We start from the raw sequence: 24356 nt of genomic DNA, 5'->3' as shown, positions 1-24356 counted from the left end.
GATTTAAAGGTCCTGGAGCATCGGCTGCGTCTGGGAGCCCCAGGGCCTTTAAATCAACTCTGGGCTCAGGGGCAAATGAAAGGGCCCAGGGCTCAGGCCGCCGTAGAGCCCCGAGCCCTTTAAATTCCCCCCGCAGCTCCGGCAGCCGGATTCGGGTGTGGATTTAAAGGGCCCGGAGCTCCCATGACTGCAGGGAGCACCGAGCCCTTTAAATCTGGCCCCAGCCCGGCTGCCAGAGCTGCGGGGGGAAATTAAAGAGCTCTCGGCTCCCTGCAGCCACCAGAGCTCTGAGCCGTTCAAATCCCTGCTGAGGAAGCCGGTGCGGTCCGGCACGGCATATTGGCTCTTCCTGGTACACCGTACTGGACCGTAATGGCTTATTTTCATCTCTGCTTCAGAGATCCCATGGCTGCGGGGAGCCCAGAGCCCTTTAAATACCCCCTGCAGCTCCGGGAGCCAGGCTAGGGCTGGGAATTAAAAGGCTCAGAGCTCCCGCGGCTACAGGGAGCCCAGAGCCCTTTAAATTCCCCCTCAGCTCTGGCAGCCGGGTTCAGGTGTGGATTTAAAGGGCCTGGAGCTCCCACGGCTGCAGGGAGACAGAGCATTGCCAGGCTGGGGCTGGGAATTAAAGGGCTCAGAGCTCCGGCAGTTGCTGGGAATCCAGAGCCCATTAAATCTCGCCCTCCCCCCCCCCGCAGCTCCAGCAGCTGGGCTGGGGCCAGGATTTAATGGGCTCAGCGCTCCCCATGGCTGCGTAGATCCCAGAGCCCTTTAATTCCCCTCCACGCAGCTCCAGCACCCAGGCTGGGGCAGGGAATTAAAGGGCTGAGAGCACTCCGCAGTGGCAGGACCTCCGGGCCCTTTAAATCCTGGCTCCAGCCGGGTAAGGCTCAGGCTCCTCACAGCCATGGGAGCGCCGGGCCCATTAAATCCACGCTCGAACCCGGCTGCCGGAGCTGCGGGGGGAATTTAAAGGCCCTGGGGCTCCCAGCCTCAGCCAATGCTCCAGGATCTTTAAATCTTGAGAGGCCCCGCCCCTTCGGGTTGAGGCCACGCCCCCTCAGAACTCCGGCAGTACCGGTAAGTCCTGGAAGTTACTTTCACCCCTGACTTAATCTTTCCTTTACCTGTGTTCACCTTGTGCGCCGGTGACTCCCCCGAGCCGCAGTCGCATTCCACCTCTAAGGGGGTGAAGAAAGAGAGGCCACCATGCTCATTGGGGTGCTCGTTGGGTTTTGGGTTCGGGTTCCGGCGTATCCATCAACGGCTGGGCCAAAGGGCTCCCCTCGGTCGCTCCCTCCTCCTCCTCGGCACTGTCGCTGATGTAGCGCTTACTCCACAGATGGTCAAAGACCCTCGGGGTGAAGACAGAGTCCGAAGTTCTCACGGGGGTGGTGAAGGAGTCCAGGTTTCCTCTCTGCAGCCTTCCCACGATTTCTGAACCATGGGTCCTTGGCGAGAGATGGCCTCGTCCGTCCGGCGCTGGGACTTATGAGGTGATGGTGCTGCACCCTGATTGGCAGAGGGCCTTGGGAGGAGTTCTTAGTGGGGTCAAACAGCCCACTCCCGGACGGGTCACCCTGCCCCAGAACTCGCCCTGATTGGTCAGGATCCCCTCTGGGGGTGGTCCTGTCAGGACAAAACCGATCCTAATTGGTTGAGGGCAGTGAGAGGAGTTCTTAGAGGGGTCACAAGACACACATCGGGATGGGTCACCCTCCCACCCCAGAGCTTGCCCTGATTGGTCAGGATCCCCTCTTGGGGTGGTCCTTCCGGGAGGAAACCCATCCTGATTGGTAGAGGGTGGTGGGAGGAGTTCTTAGAGGGGTCACATGACATACCTGGCTTCCAGTCATGTGGCCGCCTTGACCACGATGTAATACCCCCATGGGGCGGGACTTCCGGAGACAGGTGGGAGGGACTAAGGGGTCATGGGGTGGGGTTAGGATTTGATTAATGGTGGGGCCTGTCTACTGCTGCTGGGTGTTGAGTGTTTGCAGGCAGAACGGGAGCCAGTGTCCATGTCCAGGCCGGAGGTCGAAGCCGGGTGGTCAGAAATACGAGGCAATGTCCATATCCATGCAAAGATCGAAGCCATGCAGTCAAAATTGAAGGGGTTGGAGAAGATCAGGAGGAGGAGGAGGTGGCAGGGCTGCAGCGGGTGGGTGGAGGGCCTGGAGCGAGGCTAGAGAAAGGCAAGGAGAATACTGAGCCGGGGTTCAGAACCCAAATCTGGAGCCAAGAAGGGTCACGGCAAAGTCATAGCCAGAGACCGGAGTCAAGAGTCCAGCCAGAGTCAACAGCGAGAAACCGGAGGGCAGGGCAGGGCAGGGGGTACATGCGGGCGGGAATGTGGATGACTTACTGGAGCCTGGAGACCCCACATCGGGGGACTCCCTTCCTAGCAATACCAGAAGGACAGCGGGGTGACAAAGATGTCTCTGAGCCTGGGCTCCAAGCCAAGGGGAGCTCCCATCCAGGCTGTGTGCCAGGACCCCGTCCCCATCCCTGTTCATTTCACACGCACAGACCCCCTGGCCGGAGGGGAGAATAAAGGGCAGAAGCGAAGGTGCCCCTGGGGGAAAGGCTTTAGGCCGGGACCCAGTCCACTTCCCAGATCTACACCCAGGATTGTGTGACCAGGCCCACAGCCCTTCCTCTGCGTCTCAGTTCCCACCTGCCAGACGGGGAGGCTCCTCCCCTGCCCCAGGGTGTTCGGGGGGAGTTTCCTTCCTGGCTGGGAAGGGCTCAGATACCAGGTGGGTGGATTGGGCCCCGGCTGGGGGATGGTCGGACATTCGCTGCGTCAGGGGTGACAGGGGCTATGGGAGGGTCTGAGCAGTGACGACGGGGGAGGGGCTCCATGTCAGGCCACCCCTCCCAGACTGCAATGGCTATTGAGCACAACCCCTGGCTCTGCGGATGCTCTCACTTCTGGGCCAGCCCCACAGCCTGATTCTTCCCAACCAGTATCTGGCCTGGCCCCAGCCCCAGGGGTCGGGTGGGGCAGGGTGTCCAGAGCGAGGTGCTCGGCCTTGGTTTCTCTCAGTGCTGCGGGGGGCTCTATGGCCGCTCCCCCCAGCCCTTCCCCCCAGGCACAGTGAGACAGAGCAGTACCTGCAGCAGGGGGTCCGAGCTGGTCATGCGAGGGGGGGGGTCTTCAGTGCTGCCCCACGGAGCACAGCCCCTGCAGGGCGTCGGGCACCTGGCCCAAGACCCTGATGTTAAACAGCTGGATCTTTATGTAGGCTGCGATGTCCTCCTGTTGCAAGGGAACAAGGATCAATCAGAGACTCTGACACCCACGAGAACGAAGGGTATTAACGGCACCGGGAGCCAGCAACATTTCCTCCCCATGTCTGAGGGACGGATTCCCCCCCCCAATACCCGAGACAAAATCTTCTCTCTTCTCTAGTGACTTCCATCCCCTCTCCCACCATTGTGGAATGAACTCCTGCCCCCACTCCTCTCAGTCCCCCCGCGAGAACTGTTCTACCTCCCAACCCAGCGGGAATCCAGCTCCGCTCCCCAGAGTCCCCTCAGCCAACCTCGCCCCCTCCAGCCGGGGGCTGGGAGGCTTTGGGCAGTAGTGCCGTGGGGTGAGAGGAAGTGGACACCTTTCCCCAAGGGATCCCCATGTCCTTAACGTGATGCCATGGGCAGTGGCTCTGGTGAATGGGGCACTTAAGCAGCCTCTGATATTGTTCAGATATTGTGCCATTCCAAGATTATCCCTAATCTCCACTCCGTTTAAAGTTTTAAGCGGTCCCACTTCTTCTTTCTTGGTTTTCTTCCTATTTATATGGCTAAAAAACCTTTTGCTATTGGTTTTAATCCCCTTCGCTAGGTCCATCTCCACCCGTCGCTTTGCCTTTCTCACTGCTTCCCTACACCCTCTGACCTCAATAAGGTAGGTTTCTTTGCTGATCCCTCCCATTTTCCACTCCTTGTACGCTTTCTGTTTTTTCTTAATGACCCCTCTAAGACGCTTGCTCATCCAGCTCGGTCTAAAACTGCTACCTACGAGCCGTTTTCCCTTTCTTGGGATACATGCCTCTGACAACTCCTGCAACTTCAACCTGAAGTAACCCCAGGCGTCATCTGCCTTTAGATCCCTAAATATGTTAGTCCAGTCCACTTCCCTAACTAGTCGCCTTAATTTAGTAAAGTTAGCCCTTTTGAAATCGTAAACCCTAGTCTCAGATGCAATATTGATTATCCTCTCATTTATTTTGAAACGAATTAGCTCATGATCACTCGAGCCAAGGTTGTCCCCTACAACTATTTCCTCAACAAGGTCCTCGTTACTCACCAAAATCAGATCTAAAATGGCATCCCCCCTCGTCGGTTCAGCAACCACTTGATGAAGGAATTCATCAGCTATCACGTCTAGGAAAAGCTGAGCCCTATTATTATTACTAGCATTTGTTTCCCAATCTATATCCGGGAAGTTAAAGTCCCCCATGATCAAGCAGTTCCTATTAGTATTTACCTCCTTAAAAACATTAAAGAGCTCTCTATCCGTCTCCAAGCTAGATCCCGGCGGTCTATAGCACACCCCAATCACTATCCCGGGTGAGGCTCTGGTAGTTTTCTTCCCCAATGTGACCATTGCCCAGACAGACTCCGTATTATCCATTGCATTGCTAGTTATTTCATTACATTTCACCTCATTATTGATATACAATGCTACTCCCCCACCTTTACCTGTGCATCACAGCGGGATTAAGTGGCACTTCACTGCCCAGGTGCTCGGAGACTTCAGTGGCACAGGTGTCCTCCTGGATTGGAACAGCCGGCTGGAATCCTGTGAGGTACAGAGCAGAGAGAGGTTTGGGCCACAATGTTCACCTCAGAGGCTGAGCTTCTGCAGACTTTTGGGATGTTCCCATCTGAGGAGGATTTTGGCCAGCCCCAGCTCAGAGCTTTCAGTCACTTCAACCAGTGATTCTCTGGCACAGTTGATCTAAAGCAGCTGAACTTTTCAGGCCTTGCCCCCATCTCCGACCCCCCTCCCACCTCGCATTGCCCTCTAACAGCCCTCTCCCTTCTCTCGATCCCTGCCAAGCCCAAATACAGAGCCTAGCCCACGCTCCTCCTCTCAGACCCTCTCCTCACACGACCCTCCCCTACCTTTGAGAGGCTGATCCTGGTGCCCTTTACCCAGCTCCTGGAGAAATCATGGCTCCTCAGGACAACCGGGCAGTGGGTGGTTCCAACCTCTGTGTGGGGTGCGTGGTTTTCCGTCTAAGATTCACTGAGAGCCAGCATGTCTCGATTTCACAGGACGAGTGAAGTCTAGGAAGCGCTGCACTTCTTGAGGACTTCCAACTTCGCCCCATTTATCAATGGCTTCCACCTTATTTGGATCAATCATAACATCTTCTGGGGAGAGGATGTACCCCCAAAACTCTGTGGAGAGTTGGCTGGAGGTTCCGCTTTTCCAATTCTGCTTTGAAACCGTGCTGCCGAAACCTCTCCAGGTTCGGATGTGCTGCGCGTGCTGCAGTGGGTTCTCCAAAATGAGACGTATGTCACCCCAATAGATGACACTGTCCCCAAATACATCACTGATTAAGTGTTTCAAGGTCAGGGGACCGTTAGTTAGCTCAAATAGCATATCAGACCGTTAAAATGTCCATCGTGTGTTTTGAAATCTGTCTTCCATTTGTCCCTTGCCCAAACGAGCCTTAGATTGGAAATTTGTCCCTTTACCCAGCTCCTGGAGGAATCATGGCTCCTCAGGACAACCTGGGAGTGGGTGGTTCCAACCTCTGTGTGGGGTGCGTGGTTTTCCGTCTAAGCTTCACTGAGAGCCAGCATGTCTCGATTTCACAGGATGAGTGAAGTCTAGGAAGCGCTGCACTTCTTGAGGACTTGCAACTTCGCCCCATTTATCAATGGCTTCCACCTTATTTGGATCAATCATAACATCTTCTGGGGAGAGGATGTACCCCCAAAACTCTGTGGAGAGTTGGCTGGAGGTTCCGCTTTTCCAATTCTGCGTTGAAACCATGCAGCCGAAACCTCTCCAGGTTCGGATGTGCTGCGCGTGCTGCTCTGGGTTCTCCAAAAAGAGACGTATGTCACCCCAATAGATGACACTGTCCCCAAATACATCACTGATTAAGTGTTTCAAGGTCAGGGGACCGTTAGTTAGCTCAAATAGCATATCAGACCATTAAAATGTCCATCGTGTGTTTTGAAATCTGTCTTCCTTTTATCCCTTGCCCACATGAGCCTTAGATTGGAAATTTGTCCCTTTACCCAGCTCCTGGAGAAATCATGGCTCCTCAGGACAACCTGGGAGTGGGTGGTTCCAACCTCTGTGTGGGGTGCGTGGTTTTCCGTCTAAGCTTCACTGAGAGCCAGCATGTCTCGATTTCACAGGATGAGTGAAGTCTAGGAAGCGCTGCACTTCTTGAGGACTTCCAACTTCGCCCCATTTATCAATGGCTTCCACCTTATTAGGATCAATCATAACATCTTCTGGGGAGAGGATGTACCCCCAAAACTCTGTGGAGAGTTGGCTGGAGGTTCTGCTTTTCCAATTCTGCATTGAAACCATGCTGCCGAACCCTCTCCAGGTTCAGATGTGCTGCGCGTGCTGCTCTGGGTTCTCCAAAAAGAGACGTATGTCACCCCAATAGATGACACTGTCCCCAAATACATCACTGATGAAGTGTTGCAAGGTCAGGGGACCGTTAGTTAGCTCAAATAGCATATCAGAGCGTTAAAATGTCCGTCGTCTGTTTTGAAATCTGTCTTCCATTTGTCTCTTGCCCAAACGAGCCTTAGATTGGAAATCCTTGCAGATGAAGGTTGATGAAACCCTTTGCAGATTTCCTGTGAGCCAACAATTGTGGGATTCACAGCAGAGGGTAATGGTTTCAAATCATCACTTTGTTCAGGAGCTGATTGTCTAAAGAGAGGCGTTGCAGAATCCCACATTTCTTCTTCCCCAAAAGGGCCTGCTCTTAGGACCGGTTCTCATGACTGTACGCAGGGAGATCCACCAATTCTGGTCCCAACAATGCGTAAATACAGGGAAAAGCAACTTTCAGCCAAGGTAGTAGGTCAACAGGGCAGTCATAGTCCTGGTCTAGAGGTAACGAGTCCACATTTCTTTCCACGGTATCCATGTAATCTTGGTATTTATCAGGAACGCCACCATCAATCAAACCCTAACCCCTCCCCTTGACCCTCCCAAGCCCTACCCGTTGACCCCTTAGTCCCTCCCACCTGTCACCGGAAGTCCCGCCCCATGGGGGGGTTTAACTCCGGGGTCAAGGTGGCCACATGACTGGAAGCAAGGTGTGTCATGTGACCCCTCTAAGAACTCCTCCCACCACTCTCTACCAATCAGGATGGGTTTCATCCCAGAAGGACCACCCTGAGAGGAGATTTGACCAGTCAGGGTAAGTTCTGAGGTGGGGTGACCCATCCAGAAGTGGGTCGTGTGACCCCTCTAAGAACTCCTCCCACCGCCATCTACCAATTAGGATGGGTTTGACCCGATAGGACTACCCTAAGAGGAGATTTTGACCAATCAGGGAGAATTCTGGGGCAGGGTGACCCGTCCAGAAGTGGGCCGTATGACCCCACTAAGAACTCCTCCCAAGGCCCTCTGCCAATCAGGGTGCAGCACCATTACCCCATAAGTCCCAGCACCGGACAGATGAGGCCATCTCTTACCAAGGACACATGGTTTAGAAATCGTGGGAAGGCTGCTGAGAGGAAACCTGGACTCCTTCACCATCCCCGTGAGAACTTCAGACTCTGTCTTCGCCCCGAGGGTCTTTGACCATCCGCGGAGAAAGCGCTACGTCAGCGACAGTCCCGAGCAGAAGGAGGGAGCGACCGAGGGGAGCCCTTCGGCCCAGCCATTGATGGATAAACCGGAACCGGAACCCCAAACCCAACTGCTTGTGAGAGACCCCAATGAGCATGGTGGCCTCTCTTTGTCCACCCGCTTAGAGGTGGAATGCGATTGAGGCTCAGGGGTGTCACCGGTGGAGAAGGTGAACAGAAAAGACGTCACACAGGTAAATGAATGATTAAGAAGCAATCGCTTCTTAATGGGTAAGGAACCGGGGGTTGTGTAAATCTAAAAACAAGCAGTGGGCTGCTTACACTGTTTCTGTTATGAAAATCAACAGCTCAATGATGCCTTTCTAGACGGCCTGGAAACCCTGGACAGCGTTGCATCAAGCAGGGAAGATAACCGGGCCCACCTTGGTTTTGCTCAACACCGATACAAGTTGTTGGAGAGGACTCTGAGGATGATGGCCATGAGGTGTTTCAGAGGAGGCTTGGCATAGTAACTGAGCCAGTGCCTCGTCAAGAGCGTAAAAAAGTCACGCAGACTATTGTATGTGTTGCTGTTTATGCTGCCCTTAAGCACTGCCTGAGGGAAAAGCTTTGTAAAGAATGTGAGGGACGTGTCATAGATATCAACTGCAAGCTCCGGGGCCTATGTGCTGAGCTGGGTTTGGAAAGCTGATTGAACACCGTTATTGCCAGAGGTTCTGCTGTGCAATGTCTGTGCCTAAGCCAAGAACATTTAGCGCAAGGGGGGACCTTGTTCAATGCTATGCAGTTGAGTGGAGCCCCTGACTGTGTTTTAAAGAAAATAACCTGCTTACAGCTGGGGTGGAAAAATTGCAGGCACCTTCTGGTTCATTTTCTTTAAAACACAGTCAGGGTCTCCACTCACTTGCACAGCATTTCTCCAGTTATGGCAATCGTGTGAACAAGGATGTGTGTATCACGAATTGCGGGTTTTTTGCTACAAAACCTGTTGAAAAATCTCTAGTCAGGGGGATGACAGTTTGCTGCCCCCCCCCACCCCCGGCATGCTCGTAAGAAAGGGGCTTCGGGTGATTCTGATCCAAACACAACGCGGGGTCGTTTTTCCACGACACGGCGTGATATTGGCCGTCTAGTCTGCACAAAAAGTTACAGATCCCTGCTTAAGGAAAAGACTATTTGTAAGAAATCTAAAAGGATTCAGCTAGAGAATGGTGAGGGGACAAACACGCGATAGAAAACTTGGTAGCTGTAAATTAAAAATTAAAAACCCTATTGAAAAGGGCTTTGTGACTATCTGTGTTTCTGTTCGAAGGCCTTTGGCCCTTAAGTGAGCTAGAAGTGTTAATGAAGCGTCTTGGTTTGGTTTCAAGGAGCTGTATGTCTTTTCAATCAAAAATCAATTGTGTGTGAGAACCTAGCGCTTGTGGGTTTTGTGTGTAAAAGTGACCCATTTACAGCAAAAAGCTGAAATGTATGTTGGGGGGCGGGGGAAATCCTAAGAAATGTGCTTACAGTAAATCAAACAGGCTGTTCAGACCTGTGTTTGAGTACAATAGAGTTGACTTATCCTCTTGAACTGAGTGGGTTTAACCCCCACCCCCCCTCACTGAATAGCCAGGGTGACTGCGATTACTTACCCTTGCTGCCATAGGGTTAAATTTGATGGGGGTGGGTGGGGGTGGATGGTGAGTTCTGATTAATATGAAATGAAATAAAACCTCAGGAATTCGCAGATGCCATTGGACAGTTTCAATATAACTGCTGGAGTTGGCAGAACTCAATTGGACAGTTTCAATATGACCCCAGGAGTTGGTGGAACACTATTGGACAGATTAAATATGGCCCTGGACTTGGTTGAATGCTCTGGGTTGTTCTTTCTAGAAAACACCCCCACCCCAAACTTTAAGCATGAAAGAAACGTGTTTAAAAAAAAACAACCCCAAGCCCCAAGACATTCATTGATCTCTGCAACGGGCCCCCCGCTTGGAAATGGGGACTGTTCAATACTCTAAGAAGGCCCCACAGAAACATTTATTTTAACTTACAGAAAAAAAGAAAAAAGAAAAAAAAAGCCCTGTTGTGCAGACAGCTTGGTCCCCCCACCCCAGATCACCACAGGGGGTGCTGCGGGAGGGGTGCCTAAAGTCCTCAAGGATCTATTAGTTCAGAGCTGTGGGGATTAAATTAACCTGCTAGCTACTCTGCTGAAGTCTGTTTGAACAATGGGCTAAGATGGTAAGGGGTGTTATTGAACAGTATAGGGAGGCAAACTTGGTTTGGTGTGTTTCTAAAGCTGCTGATTTGTGTGTGAGAGGGGTCTGGGCAAGGCATAGGTGTAGGGTTTTAAAAGTACTTGGTTTGTTTCAAACCAACAGGGGTTTTTTCCTGTGCAAAATGTGGTTTAAAATGGATTTTAAAAGCAGTTTGGTTTTTATTCTGCAAAATGAGATGCATTTTAAAAAAATGTTTTTGAGGTTTTTGTTGTTGTTTGTTTGTTTGTTGTTTTTTGGTTTATGTTTTAAGTGGTAGAAATAAACTCAAAACCGGTGTTTGTCGTACAGCCTGAACTGGATGATTTGTTTTAAAGCTGTGACTTTTTAAACAGAAAACTCCCCTAATGAATATTTAGTTTTGAAGTTTACAAGACGGTTTCCTGTGTTTTATAATAATGCTGTTTGCTCCACAGTACGGTGGAAACATGAGAGATCCTTAGAGCAGAGGGAAAACAAGCTCAGAAGAAAAGGGAACGAGACAGCTGAAAGGGAAAATTCACCAGCATCAGTGACTGATGATGGATGGATGAAGCCCAGTAAATATATTTTGCTTATTGGTTGGGTTGTTCTGTGAGGTTTTGTATTTGAAGTGAATACATAGGTGTCGGTGAGAAAGATGGTAAAGTTCAGTTTTGTAAAATGGTTCCCCCCACCCCCCATAGGCCTGGGCAACTTTTCTGACAATGCTTAGTCCGCGCTACAAGGACACCTCCTCCAGAACCACCAAAGAGCCAGGAATCTGCTTGGAGACCTTTAACAACGCAAACCAGCACAAGAGTGCAGATGAAGCACCCAGGCACCCAAACCTCATATCCGTCAAACCCAAGGGCAAAACAAGACTGTGGTAAACAACAACCACAACTCCAGTTCCTCAGCGGCCACTGCCACAGCAAACCCTGAGTAAACACCCACATTCACAAACCCGGAACCTGCGCTCGAGGGGCTCTGAACGTGCGCAGAACCACACACATTCACAAACCTGGAGCTTGCGCTCGAGGGGCTCTGAACATGCGCAGAACCACACACATTCACAAACCCGGAGCGTGCGCTCGAGGGGCTCTGAACGTGCGCAGAACCACCCACATTCACAAACCCGGAGCATGCGCTCGAGGGGCTCTGCATGTGCGCAGAACCACACACATTCACAAACCCGGAGCATGCGCTCGAGGGGCTCTGAACGTGCGCAGAACCACACACATTCACAAACCCGGAGCATGCGCTCTAGGGGTTGTGAATAAAACACCAAGGACTGACAAACCATTCTCCCAAAACCATAAGCTCGTCACCGCTCCCCTATATTCTAGTATTTGGGAACAGTTTGATGGTTCATTCAGAAAACTGATGGACGCTGTGTCCCCGGGGTGGGATGGACTAAAAGAACGGCATTCTAAAGAGAGTTGGGAAAAATCTGACGCTTCGCTCAGAACACTGGTGACCTCTGTATCCTCAGGGGGCCTAATGACCGACCGCAACTCACTTACTGGATGCTGAAACGAGTCTGTTCTTCAAAGAACCGACTGAGCCGAATACTAAAAGGCTAAACCTTACAGCGCCGAGCTTCAAAGGTGCCTAATGTCCGTGAAGCCGAGCGATGCGGAGAAAGTGAAAAACAGTCTGTTTCTACCAGAACAGGGACTGAATGTCACTGCAACCCCTCAGAAACACCAAAGAGCTCAGAGTCTGTTGCTCAGCAGGTGCTGGATAACGCGAAGAAGCGTTCTAAGAAAAATGCATTCGTACTGTTAAAGAAGCTGGGCCAGGCTACAAATCTCTCTTCATGGAACGATAAAGGGGCTTTTGTGTACAAAGGCTCTGTGGTTAATGGTTCTAACATGCTCGACTTAGTCCGGGCCGTGACCCAGACGCGCTCTGTTCCTAGGAGACATGGACCTTAAAGACGGGATGTGTTTATGAATGTCATGGCGGAACGGAACATACCACCTTCCGTCATGGGCACTGCGGCCAAGAGAGCTCTATGGAACGTCTCACAACCTCGACCGTCACTTAATCCAGAGGTGACAGTAAGCCGGTACGGGCCAGTACGGAGTACCAGCCAGAGTTAGCACGCCGTGCCAGACCACACCGGCTTCCTCGGCGGGGATTTAAAGGGCTCAGAGCTCCGGCAGCTGTAGGGAGCCCAGAGCCCTTTAAATTCCCCTCGCAGCTCCAGCAGCTGGGTTGGGGCTGGGATTTAAAGGACTCGGATCTCCGGCAGCTCTAGGGAGCTTTAAATTCCCCTCCTTTAAATTCCCCTCGCATCTCCAGCAGCTGGGTTGGGGCTGGGATTTAAAGGGCTCAGAGCTCCCGCGGCTGCAGGGAGACCAGAGTCCTTTAAATTCCCTCCGCAGCTCCGGCAGCCGGATTCGGGTGTGGATTTGAAGGGCCCGGAGCTCCCACTGCCGCAGGGAGACAGAGCATTGCCAGGCTGGGCCTGGGAATTAAAGGGCTCAGAGCTCCGGCAGCTGTAGGGAGCCCAGAGCCCTTTAAATTCCCCTCGCATCTCCAGCAGCTGGGTTGGGGCTGGGATTTAAAGGGCTCGGAGCTCCGGCGGCTGCAGGGAGACCAGAGTCCTTTAAATTCCCCCCGCAGCTCCAGGAGCCAGGCTGGGGCTGGGATTTAAAGGGCTCACAGCAGCAGGGCCGCCCAGAGGATTCCAGGGGTCCGGGGTCTTCGGCAGTGGGGTGCAGCCAGGTCTTCGGCGGTAATTCGATGGCGGAGGGCCCCTGCCGCGGGTTTTGAGGGCACTTTGGCGGCGGGTCCCAGAACGGAACGGCCCCCCGCCGCCGAATTACCGCCGAAGACCTGGCTGCATTTCGGCGGCGGGTCCCACTTCGGCGGTAATTCGCCAGTGGGGGGTTCTTCCGCTCCGGGGCAGGGAGCACCGAGCTTTTTAATTCCCAGCCCCAGCCCGTTTGCCGGAACTGCGGTGGGAGGGGAGGAGGGATTTAAAGGGCTCTGGGCTTCCCGCAGCTGCGGGAGCTCCGAGCCCTTTAAATCCTGGACCCAGCCCAGCTGCCAGAGCTGCGGGGGAAAATTAAAGGGCTCTGGGCTCCCTGCAGCTGCTGGAGCTCTGAGCTGTTCAAATCCCTGCCGAGGAAGCTGGTGCGGTCCGGCACGGCATATTGACTCTTCCTGGTACGCCGTACTGGACTGTAATGGCTTATTTTCATCTCTGCTTCAGAGATCCCATGACTGCGGGGAGCCCAGAGCCCTTTAATTTCCCCTCACAGCTCCGGCAGATGGGCTGGGGCCAGGATTTAAAGGGCTCGGGGATCCCGCGGCTACAGGGAGCACAGAGCCCTTTAAATTCCCCCGCAGCTCTGGCAGCCGGGTTCGGATGTGGATTTAAAGGGCCCGGAGCTCCCACGGCTGCAGGGAGCCAGAGCATTTCCGGGCTGGGGCCGGGATTTGAAGGGCCCGGAGCTCCTGCCGCTGCGGGGAGCACCGAGCTTTTTAATTCCCAGCCCCAGCCTGGCTGCCGGAGCTGCGGTGGGAGGGGAGGAGGGATTTAAAGGGCTCTGGGCTCCCCGCAGCCGCTAGAGCTCTGAGCCCTTTAAATCCCCGCTGAGGAAGCTGGTGCGGTCCGGCACAGCGTACTGGCTCTTGCCGCTACGCTGTACTGGCCCGTACCGGCTTACTTTCATCTCTGGCTCAGAACTCCTACGGCTGCGGGGAGCCCAGAGCCCTTTAAATTCCCACCGCAGCTCCAGGAGCTGGGCTTGGGCCGGGAATTAAAGGGCTCAGAGCTCCAGCACTTGCTGGGAACCCAGAGCCCATTAAATCTCCCCCCTGCAGCTCCAGCAGCTGGGCTGGGGCCGGGATTTAATGGGCTCACAGCAGGGGTGAAAGTAACTTCCAGGATTTACTGGTACTGCTGTAATCCTAAAGGGGCATGGCTTAAACCGGAAGAGGTGGGGCCTCAAGATTTAAAGGTCCTGGAGCATCGGCTGCGTCTGGGAGCCCCAGGGCCTTTAAATCAACCCTGGGCTCAGGGGCAAATGAAAGGGCCCAGGGCTCAGGCCGCCGTAGAGCCCCGAGCCCTTTAAATTCCCCCCGCAGCTCCGGCCGCCGGATTCGGGTGTGGATTTAAAGGGCCCGGAGCTCCCATGACTGCAGGGAGCACCGAGCCCTTTAAATCTGGCCCCTGCCCGGCTGCCAGAGCTGCGGGGGGAAATTAAAGAGCTCTCGGCTCCCTGCAGCCACCAGAGCTCTGAGCCGTTCAAATCCCTGCTGAGGAAGCCGGTGCGGTCCGGCACGGCATATTGGCTCTTCCTGGTACACCGTACTGGACCGTAATGGCTTATTTTCATCTCTGCTTCAGAGATCCCATGGCTGCGGGGAGCCCAGAGCCCTTTAAATACCCCCTGCAGCTCCAGAAGCCAGGCTGGGGCTGGGAATTAAAGGGCTCAGAGCTCCCGCGGCTACAGGGAGCCCAGAGCCCTTTAAATTCCCCCTCAGCTCTGGCAGCCGGGTTCAGGTGTGGATTTAAAGGGCTCGGTGCTCCCGCGGCTGCAGGGAGACCAGTGTCCTTTAAATTCCTCCCGCAGCTCCAGGAGCCGGGCTGGGGCTGGAATTTAAAGGGCTCACAGCAGCAGGGCCGCCCAGAGGATTCCAGGGGCCCGGGGTCTTCGGCAGTGGGGTGCAGCCAGGTCTTCGGCGGTAATTCGGCGGCGGAGGGCCCCTGTTGCGGGTTTTGAGGGCACTTTGGTGGCGGGTCCCGGAACGGAAGGGCCTCCCGCCGCCGAATTACCGCCGAAGACCTGGCTGCATTTTGGCGGCGGGTCCCACTTCGGCGGTAATTCGCCAGTGGGGGGGTTCTTCCGCTCCAGGGCAGGGAGCACCGAGCTTTTTAATTCCCAGCCCCAGCCCGTTTGCCGGAGCTGCGGTGGGAGGGGAGGAGGGATTTAAAGGGCTCTGGGCTTCCCGCAGCTGCGGGAGCTCTGAGCCCTTTAAATCCTGGACCCAGCCCAGCTGCCAGAGCTGCAGGGGAAAATTAAAGGGCTCTGGGCTCCCTGCAGCTGCTGGAGCTGTGAGCCGTTCAAATCCCTGCCGAGGAAGCCGGTGCGGTCCGGCACGGCATATTGACTCTTCCTGGTACGCCGTACTGGACTGTAATGGCTTATTTTCATCTCTGCTTCAGAGATCCCATGACTGCGGGGAGCCCAGAGCCCTTTAATTTCCCCTCACAGCAGATGGGCTGGGGCCAGGATTTAAAGGGCTCGGGGATCCCGCGGCTGCAGGAAGCCCAGAGACCTTTAAATACCCCCCGCAGCTCCGGAAGCCAGGCTGGGGCTGGGAGTTAAAGGGCTCAGAGCTCCCGCGGCTACAGGGAGCACAGAGCCCTTTAAATTCCCCCGCAGCTCTGGCCGCCGGGTTCGGATGTGGATTTAAAGGGCCCGGAGCTCCCACGGCTGCAGGGAGCCAGAGCATTTCCGGGCTGGGGCTGGGATTTGAAGGGCCCGGAGCTCCTGCCGCTGCGGGGAGCACCGAGCTTTTTAATTCCCAGCCCCAGCCTGGCTGCCGGAGCTGCGGTGGGAGGGGAGGAGGGATTTAAAGGGCTCTGGGCTATCCGCAGCCGCCGGAGCTCTGAGCCCTTTAAATCCCCGCTGAGGAAGCTGGTGCGGTCCGGCACAGCGTACTGGCTCTTGCCGCTACGCTGTACTGGCCCGTACCGGCTTACTTTCATCTCTGGCTCAGAACTCCTACGGCTGCGGGGAGCCCAGAGCCCTTTAAATTTCCCCCCGCAGCTCCAGGAGCTGGGCTTGGGCCGGGAATTAAAGGGCTCAGAGCTCCGGCGGTTGCTGGGAACCCAGAGCCCATTAAATCTCCCCCCTGCAGCTCCAGCAGCTGGGCTGGGGCCGGGATTTAATGGGCTCACAGCAGGGGTGAAAGTAACTTCCAGAATTTACTGGTACTGCTGTAATCCTAAGGGGGCATGGCTTAAACCGGAAGAGGTGGGGCCTCAAGATTTAAAGGTCCTGGAGCATCGGCTGCGTCTGGGAGCCCCAGGGCCTTTAAATCAACCCTGGGCTCAGGGGCAAATGAAAGGGCCCAGGGCTCAGGCCGCCGTAGAGCCCCGAGCCCTTTACATTCCCCCCGCAGCTCCGGCAGCCGGATTCGGGTGTGGATTTAAAGGGCCCGGAGCTCCCATGACTGCAGGGAGCACCGAGCCCTTTAAATCTGGCCCCAGCCCGGCTGCCAGAGCTGCGGGGGAAAATTAAAGAGCTCTCGGCTCCCTGCAGCCACCAGAGCTCTGAGCCGTTCAAATCCCTGCTGAGGAAGCCGGTGCGGTCCGGCACGGCATATTGGCTCTTCCTGGTACAGCGTACTGGACCGTAATGGCTTATTTTCATCTCTGATTCAGAGATCCCGCGGCTACAGGGAGCCCAGAGCCCTTTAAATACCCCCTGCAGCTCCGGAAGCCGGGTTCAGGTGTGGATTTAAAGGGCCTGGAGCTCCCACGGCTGCAGGGAGACAGAGCATTGCCAGGCTGGGGCTGGGAATTAAAGGGCTCAGAGCTCCGGCAGTTACTGGGAATCCAGAGCCCATTAAATCTCGCCCTCCCCTCCCCCCCGCAGCTCCAGCAGCTGGGCTGGGGCCAGGATTTAATGGGCTCAGCGCTCCCCATGGCTGCGTAGATCCCAGAGCCCTTTAATTCCCCTCCACGCAGCTCCAGCACCCAGGCTGGGGCAGGGAATTAAAGGGCTGAGAGCTCTCCGCAGCGGCAGGACCTCCGGGCCCTTTAAATCCTGACTCCAGCCGGGTAAGGCTCAGGCTCCTCACAGCCATGGGAGCTCCGGGCCCATTAAATCCACGCTCGAACCCGGCTGCCGGAGCTGCGGGGGGAATTTAAAGGCCCTGGGGCTCCCAGCCACAGCCAATGCTCCAGGATCTTTAAATCTTGAGAGGCCCCGCCCCTTCGGGTTGAGGCCACGCCCCCTCAGGACTCCGGCAGTACCGGTAAGTCCTGGAAGTTACTTTCACCCCTGACTTAATCTTTCCTTTACCTGTGTTCACCTTGTGCGCCGGTGACTCCCCCGAGCCACAGTCGCATTCCACCTCTAAGGGGGTGAAGAAAGAGAGGCCACCATGCTCATTGGGGTGCTCGTTGGGTTTTGGGTTTGGGTTCCGGCGTATCCATCAACGGCTGGGCCAAAGGGCTCCCCTCGGTCGCTCCCTCCTCCTCCTCGGCACTGTCGCTGATGTAGCGCTTACTCCACAGATGGTCAAAGACCCTCGGGGTGAAGACAGAGTCCGAAGTTCTCACGGGGGTGGTGAAGGAGTCCAGGTTTCCTCTCCGCAGCCTTCCCACGATTTCTGAACCATGGGTCCTTGGCGAGAGATGGCCTCGTCCGTCCGGCGCTGGGACTTATGAGGTGATGGTGCTGCACTCTGATTGGCAGAGGGCCCTGGGAGGAGTTCTCAGTGGGGTCAAACAGCCCACTCCCGGACAGGTCACCCTGCCCCAGAACTCGCCCTGATTGGTCAGGATCCCCTCTGGGGGTGGTCCTGTCAGGACAAAACCGATCCTAATTGGTTGAGGGCAGTGAGAGGAGTTCTTAGAGGGGTCACAAGACACACATCGGGATGGGTCACCCTCCCACCCCAGAGCTTGCCCTGATTGGTCAGGATCCCCTCTTGGGGTGGTCCTTCCGGGAGGAAACCCATCCTGATTGGTAGAGGGTGGTGGGAGGAGTTCTTAGAGGGGTCACATGACATACCTGGCTTCCAGTCATGTGGCCGCCTTGACCACGATGTAATACCCCCATGGGGCGGGACTTCCGGAGACAGGTGGGAGGGACTAAGGGGTCATGGGGTGGGGTTAGGATTTGATTAATGGTGTGGCCTGTCTACTGCTGCTGGGTGTTGAGTGTTTGCAGGCAGAACGGGAGCCAGTGTCCATGTCCAGGCCGGAGGTCGAAGCCGGGTGGTCAGAAATACGAGGCAATGTCCATATCCATACAAAGATCGAAGCCATGCAGTCAAAATTGAAGGGTTGGGGAAGATCAGGAGGAGGAGGAGGTGGCAGGGCTGGAGCGGGTGGGTGGAGGGCCTGGAGCGAGGCTAGAGAAAGGCAAGGAGAATACTGAGCCGGGGTTCAGAACCCAAATCTGGAGCCAAGAAGGGTCACGACAAAGTCATAGCCAGAGACCGGAGTCAAGAGTCCAGCCAGAGTCAACAGCGAGAAACCGGAGGGCAGGGCAGGGCGGGGCGGGGCAGGGGGTACATGCGGGCGGGAATGAGGATGACTTACTGGAGCCCTAGAGACCCCTCATCGGGGGACTCCCTTCCTAGCAATACCAGAAGGACAGCGGGGTGACAAAGATGTCTCTGAGCCTGGGGACCAAGCCAAGGGGAGCTCCCATCCAGGCTGTGTGCCAGGACCCCGTCCCCCTCCCTGTTCATTTCACACGCACAGACCCCCTGGCCGGAGGGGAGAATAAAGGGCAGAAGCGAAGGTGCCCTGGGGGAAAGGCTCTAGGCCGGGACCCAGTCCACTTCCCAGATCTACACCCAGGATTGTGTGACCAGGCCCACAGCCCTTCCTCTGCATCTCAGTTCCCACCTGCCAGACGGGGAGGCTCCTCCCCTGCCCCAGGGTGTCCGGGGGGAGTTTCATTCCCAGCTGGGAAGGGCTCAGATACCAGGTGGGTGGATTGGGCCCCGGGTGGGGGATGGTCGGACATTCGCTGCGTCAGGGGTGACAGGGGCCATGGGACGGTCTGAGCAGTGACGACGGGGGAGGGGCCCCATGTCAGGCCACCCCTCCCAGACTGCAATGGCTATTGAGCACAACCCCTGGCTCTGCGGATGCTCTCACTTCTGGGCCAGCCCCACAGCCTGATTCTTCCCAACCAGTACCTGGCCTGGCCCCAGCCCCAGGGGTCGGGTGGGGCAGGGTGTCCAGAGCGAGGTGCTCGGCCTTGGTTTCTCTCAGTGCTGCGGGGGGCTCTATGGCCGCTCCCCCCAGCCCTTCCCCCCAGGCACAGTGAGACAGAGCAGTACCTGCGGCAGGGGGTCCGAGATGATCATGCGAGGGGGGTGGGGTCTTCAGTGCTGCCCCACGGAGCACAGCCCCTGCAGGGCGTCGGGCACCTGGCCCAAGACCCTGATGTTAAACAGCTGGACCTTTATGTAGGCTGCGATGTCCTCCTGTTGCAAGGGAACAAGGATCAATCAGAGACTCTGACACCCACGAGAACGAAGGGTATTAACGGCGCCGGGAGCCAGCAACATTTCCTCCCCATGTCTGAGGGACGGATTCCCCCCCCCAACCCCCGAGACAAAATCTTCTCTCTTCTCTAGTGACTTCCATCCCCTCTCCCGCCATTGTGGAATGAACTCCTGCCCCCACTCCTCTCAGTCCCCCAGCGAGAACTGTTCTACCTCCCAACCCAGCGGGAATCCAGCTCCGCTCCCCAGAGTCCCCTCAGCCAACCTTGCCCCCTCCAGCCGGGGGCTGGGAGGCTTTGGGCAGTAGTGCCGGGGGGTGAGAGGAAGTGGACACCTTTCCCCAAGGGATCCCCATGTCCTTAACGTGATGCCATGGCCAGTGGCTCTGGTGAATGGGGCACTTATGCAGCCTCTGCTGACTGACTCCTCCAGTTCTCCCAGAGCAGGTGGTTGCTGGGATAACACGATACCAGAGCTCTAGGAACCGGCCTGAGGCCCCGAGGGGGAGGAAAGGCTCACAGAGGTGGCTAGGGGAGTTGGCAGCCCCTAGCATGAGCAATGGCAGTGTGTCGTGCTGATGTGACGCCTGTTAGGAAATAGCCTTGCTGGGGAGCTGGGTCTGCCCTGCTTTGAGCTGCTCAGGGGAGAAGCTGGCACCGACCAATGGCACCTGTCTGGGGTCACCCTCTCCTTGCTCCCTGGTCAGCGCATGGGGATGGGATGGGAGTGATTTTCAATGGCCTGGAGGTGAAAGGCCCTAGGGGTCTCTCCCCAGGTGACCCCTCTTTGGTTACCTCGTCCTCTAGCAGCTGGCCGGCTTCCCCCAGGAAGGAATACGTCAGCACCAGGCCAGCCTGGCTGACGCGGAGGAGGGGGTGGTGAATGGCCAGCAGCCCCGCCTCGAGGAAAGATCTTTTCTGCTCCTCTGTAAACAGCTCGCCAAAGGCCTAAAACCAAAAGAACCAGAGCCCTTACAATGGCCCAGAACCAGGCTCCAAATCCCTTGAGTGTCTCACAAGGTGGAGAAGAGTCCTGGGGCAGCCAACCTTTGGGGTCCCATGGACCAGGAACCCCCATCAGTAGGAGGCTGCAGGCACTGAGGCCTCAAAAAGCTCTTTCTGGAGCAGGATTCACCGCAGGTGCCATGAGATGCTGGAAATGTGTCTGCGCGCTCTGGAACCCAGCTCACACAGACAGCCCAGGACCCCTGCTGCTCCCAGCAGCGATAGCTGCTGCAGCTCACCCACTAGAGGTTCGCGGTCTTTTAGATCTGCTTCATTCCCACACCTCACCCCACGGACATTCCCAGGAGCCTCACATACTCTGTGGAAATAAGGAGCAGGCTCTTGCCCTGTGTCCATGACACACTCACTGCAGCGGGAGACAGCTCCACACCTGAGCTGCTGCAATGCACCGGCCGAGAGTCCTTACCTCTCCCACCCTGGCCAGGTTTCTATACCCCAGGCGCTCGGGGTCATGGAGCCCATCCCGGCACCACAAGTCTGGGGCCTCGCTGGTGTTGAGCCCTGGGGGAGAAAGACACACCCATTGGGGAGGTTTGGCCTTCTGCTTTCAGTGCCTGTTTCCTTCTGGGTGCACACTGGCCAGGCTCCTCCTGGCATCCGCAGCCCAATGGAATCGCAGGGTCCATGCCAGGCGGGTTAGTACCAGAAGGGGGATTTGTTTCAGCCATCACCGTAATCATGTGACCCTTACACTCATTGTGCTCTGGGAGTGGGTGCCTGTTCATGGGGGTGTCTAATACTGAGAACCCCCCACACCCACTGAAGTCAAGATCTGGCCCTGGCTACCCGACTGGTGACACCCTACAAGCTTTGTGTCCGTCCCCTGTGGTGCCTGCTCCTGCCCCTGCCCTCATGATGGGCTCTTTCCCTCCATGTGTCTCAATAGCTCCGTTCCTGTCCCCTCACGAGCTGGCTGCCCCGTACGGGGGTGGGCTGATTTCCCTGGGCTGGGGGACAGAGCCAAGCTCGGAGATAAAGCAGCCAATTTCCTTGGCACTTTCACACTCATCTCCCTAATTCAGAGAGAGGGGGAGAGAAAGAGTCACCATCTAAGCTGGGGTCGGTCTCAGAGGAGGGGGCTTCTTTCTGTAGGGTCCCACTGCCCAGCAGAGGGAGTCTCGAAGGAGGGGCCTTGTTTCTATTGGGATTCCTCTTCCCCGCTACAGCGGGTCTAAGCAGAGAGGCCTTAGTTCTAGAGGCGTCCCAATGGCCAGCTGGAGCTAGTCTCCCAGAGACTCGTTTCCATGGGGTCCCATTGCCCAGCTGGGTTTCTTACCCCTCTTCCGGAGCAGGAGCCAGTAAAGCCAGTATATCCCAGCCCTGGCTTGCTGACTGATATCACTGGCTGGGTGGGATATCCAGAGACCCAGCTGCAGAACGAATTCGCCTGCCTTGGAGAAGGCGGAGGAGGTCTGGTGGAAGGAGGAGGAGAGGAGAATCCATCACCATTCTCCCTTCAGCTCCCCAGCACCCCTGGACCTGAGCTCTGCTCCCACCCCTCTGTAGGAGGCGCTGGGGGAGAGGAGCGAGAGCCCTCTTCCTCTCTGCCCCCAAGGGAGCTCAGAGCAAAGGGAGCAGGGCAAGGGCCCTCGCTGAGCACTCGCTGCCTCGCGGCTCCAGAATAACAAGGGCCCTGAGGCCAGGCACGACCCTGCCACCGAGCGGCCTAGGGAACGCAGTCCCTTACGGACCCGGGGGGACCAATTAGCCAGGGGATGAGGAACTTGACTCTGCAGGACGCTGGGGTCAGAGGTCACTTACGTCAAATCCAGGCAGGGAGATGGCACTCTGGAGCAGGGCCGCGCTGGTCTGGACGGCCCTGGCTCTCTCCTGGGGGTTGTTTGCCAGGAGAGAGCGATGGATGTGCTGCAGGAGAAGGAGGCAGGGGAGGGTCAGCGGGCAGGCGTACATGCTCTACAAACCAGCCTCTCCCCCTCCCCAAGGGGCTGAGACTTTGTGCTCAGGGTGGAGTAGCCGAGCCCTGGTGGCAGAGCTTGAAAAGGGGGTTCAGTCTCTCAGGCCCCAGCCAGGCCTGGTGCTCACTGTTAGTGCTTAATGCAACCGTGCAGAGCTCTGGCTGACAGTCCCAGCTCCTTCCCCCTGCACTGGCAGCTCTGGGAACGTGTGGCCGGCTGGGTCCAAGCTGGGAGGACACAATGGAAACATGGCTCTTCTAGTCTCTCCTTTGCTGCCCTCCCACAGGGCTCAGGGGCAATTCCACCCCAGACCGTCCATTCTACTCACCTCCAGGAGGTGCTGCAGCTTCTCCATGGTGGGGGTCTCTGTTAGCTGGCCCCTGAGGATGGTGTCCAGGCTCCGCGAATAGCGGTTGTGCAGAGCCTGCAAGAAGAGGGAGCACCCGTCAGTCATGGGACATGGGGCTACATCAGTCAGAGGACAATGAGGAGGATTCTCCAGGAGCCCTGGCAAGACTCAAGAGGCACATCCTGGCCTCTCCCATTCACATCACTCCAGGGACACTTCGCAAGAGTTCATGGCCGGATGCCTGCTGCCTCGTCAATCCTTGCTCTTCGCAGTTCTCTGTGCAGGGCCTGGTACCCAGCAGAGTATGGACCAGCCAAACTGCAATGGGTGGGAGATAGGATCCCCGGGAGAGTCCAGGCAGGAGATCAGAGAATGAGGAGAGGAGGGAAGGCTGGGATCAGCCACGGAGGGGTAACACAATCCCCTCTGAACCCCTGATCCATGAACAGCACGTCAGGATCAAGGCACATGCCCTGAACCCCACACCCAAACCAGCTCCAGGGCTCAGGACCTCCATGGGGTTGGACAGGGAAAGCCGCCGCCACCCTGCGCAGACAGGGGTTGGAACTTGGACAGTGTCTGCGAGGACCTTGGCCTGTGTGGGACAAATGTCCCCACTTTGGGGTGCCAGATAACAGAGGAGATGTGTCCCCCCATTGGGGGTGAGGGATTCTCTGGTGCAAGACCCCCTGCCTGGGTGGGGATGGAACAAGGAGCAGGACAGACTGGGTGGCAGCGCAGCTGGGGGATTTTTGTACCTCAGCTCTGCCCTGCAGGTGCTGCTGGATCACCAGGACGATGTCTTCCTCAGGGCAGAAATCCTGCTCCTCCTGCTCCTCCTCCTCCTCTTCCTCCTCCTCTTCCTCCTCCTCAGGCCACGACACCTGGGCACTGGGGGTGTCTGCACCAGGGAGGGAAGGAGAAAGTTTAATCCCTTCTGCTGCTGGGGGGATGCAGTGGACAGAGAAGGCTCCATGTTTCCCCTTTCTCTGTAAGGAGCCCCATGGCGGCGAGGGCCCCACCCTGCCCCTCCCAGAGACGCCCTCAGCCCCATCAGCCTCAGGGCCCCGTGGCAGTCAGCCCTCCCCCCAACATGATCAGGGGAGGCTGGAGCTCCCCGACTCCACCCAGCATCCGCTGCTATGGGGCGTGGCTGTGCCACCCCCACTGGTGTCAGTGGGGCTCACGTGGGTCAGTGCCGGCGCCTTGGCGAGCCCATGGGCACAGGGTGTTACTGGTCCCCCACCGCCCCAGTCCTCCTCCCTTTCCCCTGGGTCTCTCCTCACCTCCAAAGAGGGAGCCTAGCAACACGGGGCTGCCAGACCCCATGGAGGAGCTGCTGGCCCCACAGGAGAATGCGGAGCTGCTGGTGTCGGTCGCGCCGCAGTCCCTGAACTCCTGCTCTGGGCTGGCAGGAGGCTCCTCTATGGCCAGGGTGGGGCTGGCAGGAGGCTCCTTCATGGCCAGGGTGGGGCTGGCAGGAGGCTCCTCCGTTGCTAGGGTGGGGCTTGCAGGAGGCTCTTCTGGGGCCAGGGTGGTGCTGGCAGGAGGCTCCTCTGGGGCCACAATGGGGCTGGCAGGAGGCTCCTTCATGGCCAGGGTGGGGCTGGCAGGAGGCTCCTCCGTTGCTAGGGTGGGGCTTGCAGGAGGCTCTTCTGGGGCCAGGGTGGTGCTGGCAGGAGGCTCCTCTGGGGCCAGGGTGGTGCTGGCGGGAGGCTCCTCCGGAGGCAGGGTGGTGCTGGCGGGAGGCTCCTCCGGGGCCAGGGTGGGGCTGGCGGGAGGCTCCTCCGGAGGCAGGATGGTGCTG

At 56.7% G+C, this 24356-nt stretch overlaps 2 protein-coding genes across 3 annotated transcripts in view; one reads left to right on the top strand and one right to left on the bottom strand.

Annotated features, from left to right (window-relative positions):
* Positions 1 to 24356, top strand: part of LOC123369342 (maestro heat-like repeat-containing protein family member 7) — a 1253347-nt gene that overhangs the window by 1122613 nt on the left and 106378 nt on the right. The gene's annotated exons all lie outside the window — the stretch shown is intronic.
* LOC123369350 lies at positions 1816 to 24325 on the bottom strand. Its single transcript, XM_045014859.1, has 9 exons — positions 23836 to 24325; positions 23308 to 23450; positions 22529 to 22624; positions 22046 to 22150; positions 21561 to 21696; positions 20691 to 20785; positions 20054 to 20206; positions 3118 to 3262; positions 1816 to 2185 (listed from the first exon to the last, which is right to left on the bottom strand). Exons 1-8 carry the CDS (start codon positions 24140 to 24142, stop codon positions 3161 to 3163), a joined length of 1137 nt encoding a protein of 378 aa, XP_044870794.1. The 5' UTR covers positions 24143 to 24325; the 3' UTR covers positions 1816 to 2185; positions 3118 to 3160.

The sequence above is a fragment of the Mauremys mutica genome, chromosome 4 (assembly GCF_020497125.1).
Source record: "Mauremys mutica isolate MM-2020 ecotype Southern chromosome 4, ASM2049712v1, whole genome shotgun sequence".
NCBI lineage: Eukaryota > Metazoa > Chordata > Testudines > Geoemydidae > Mauremys > Mauremys mutica.
This window is presented reverse-complemented; position numbering and strand designations above follow the sequence as displayed.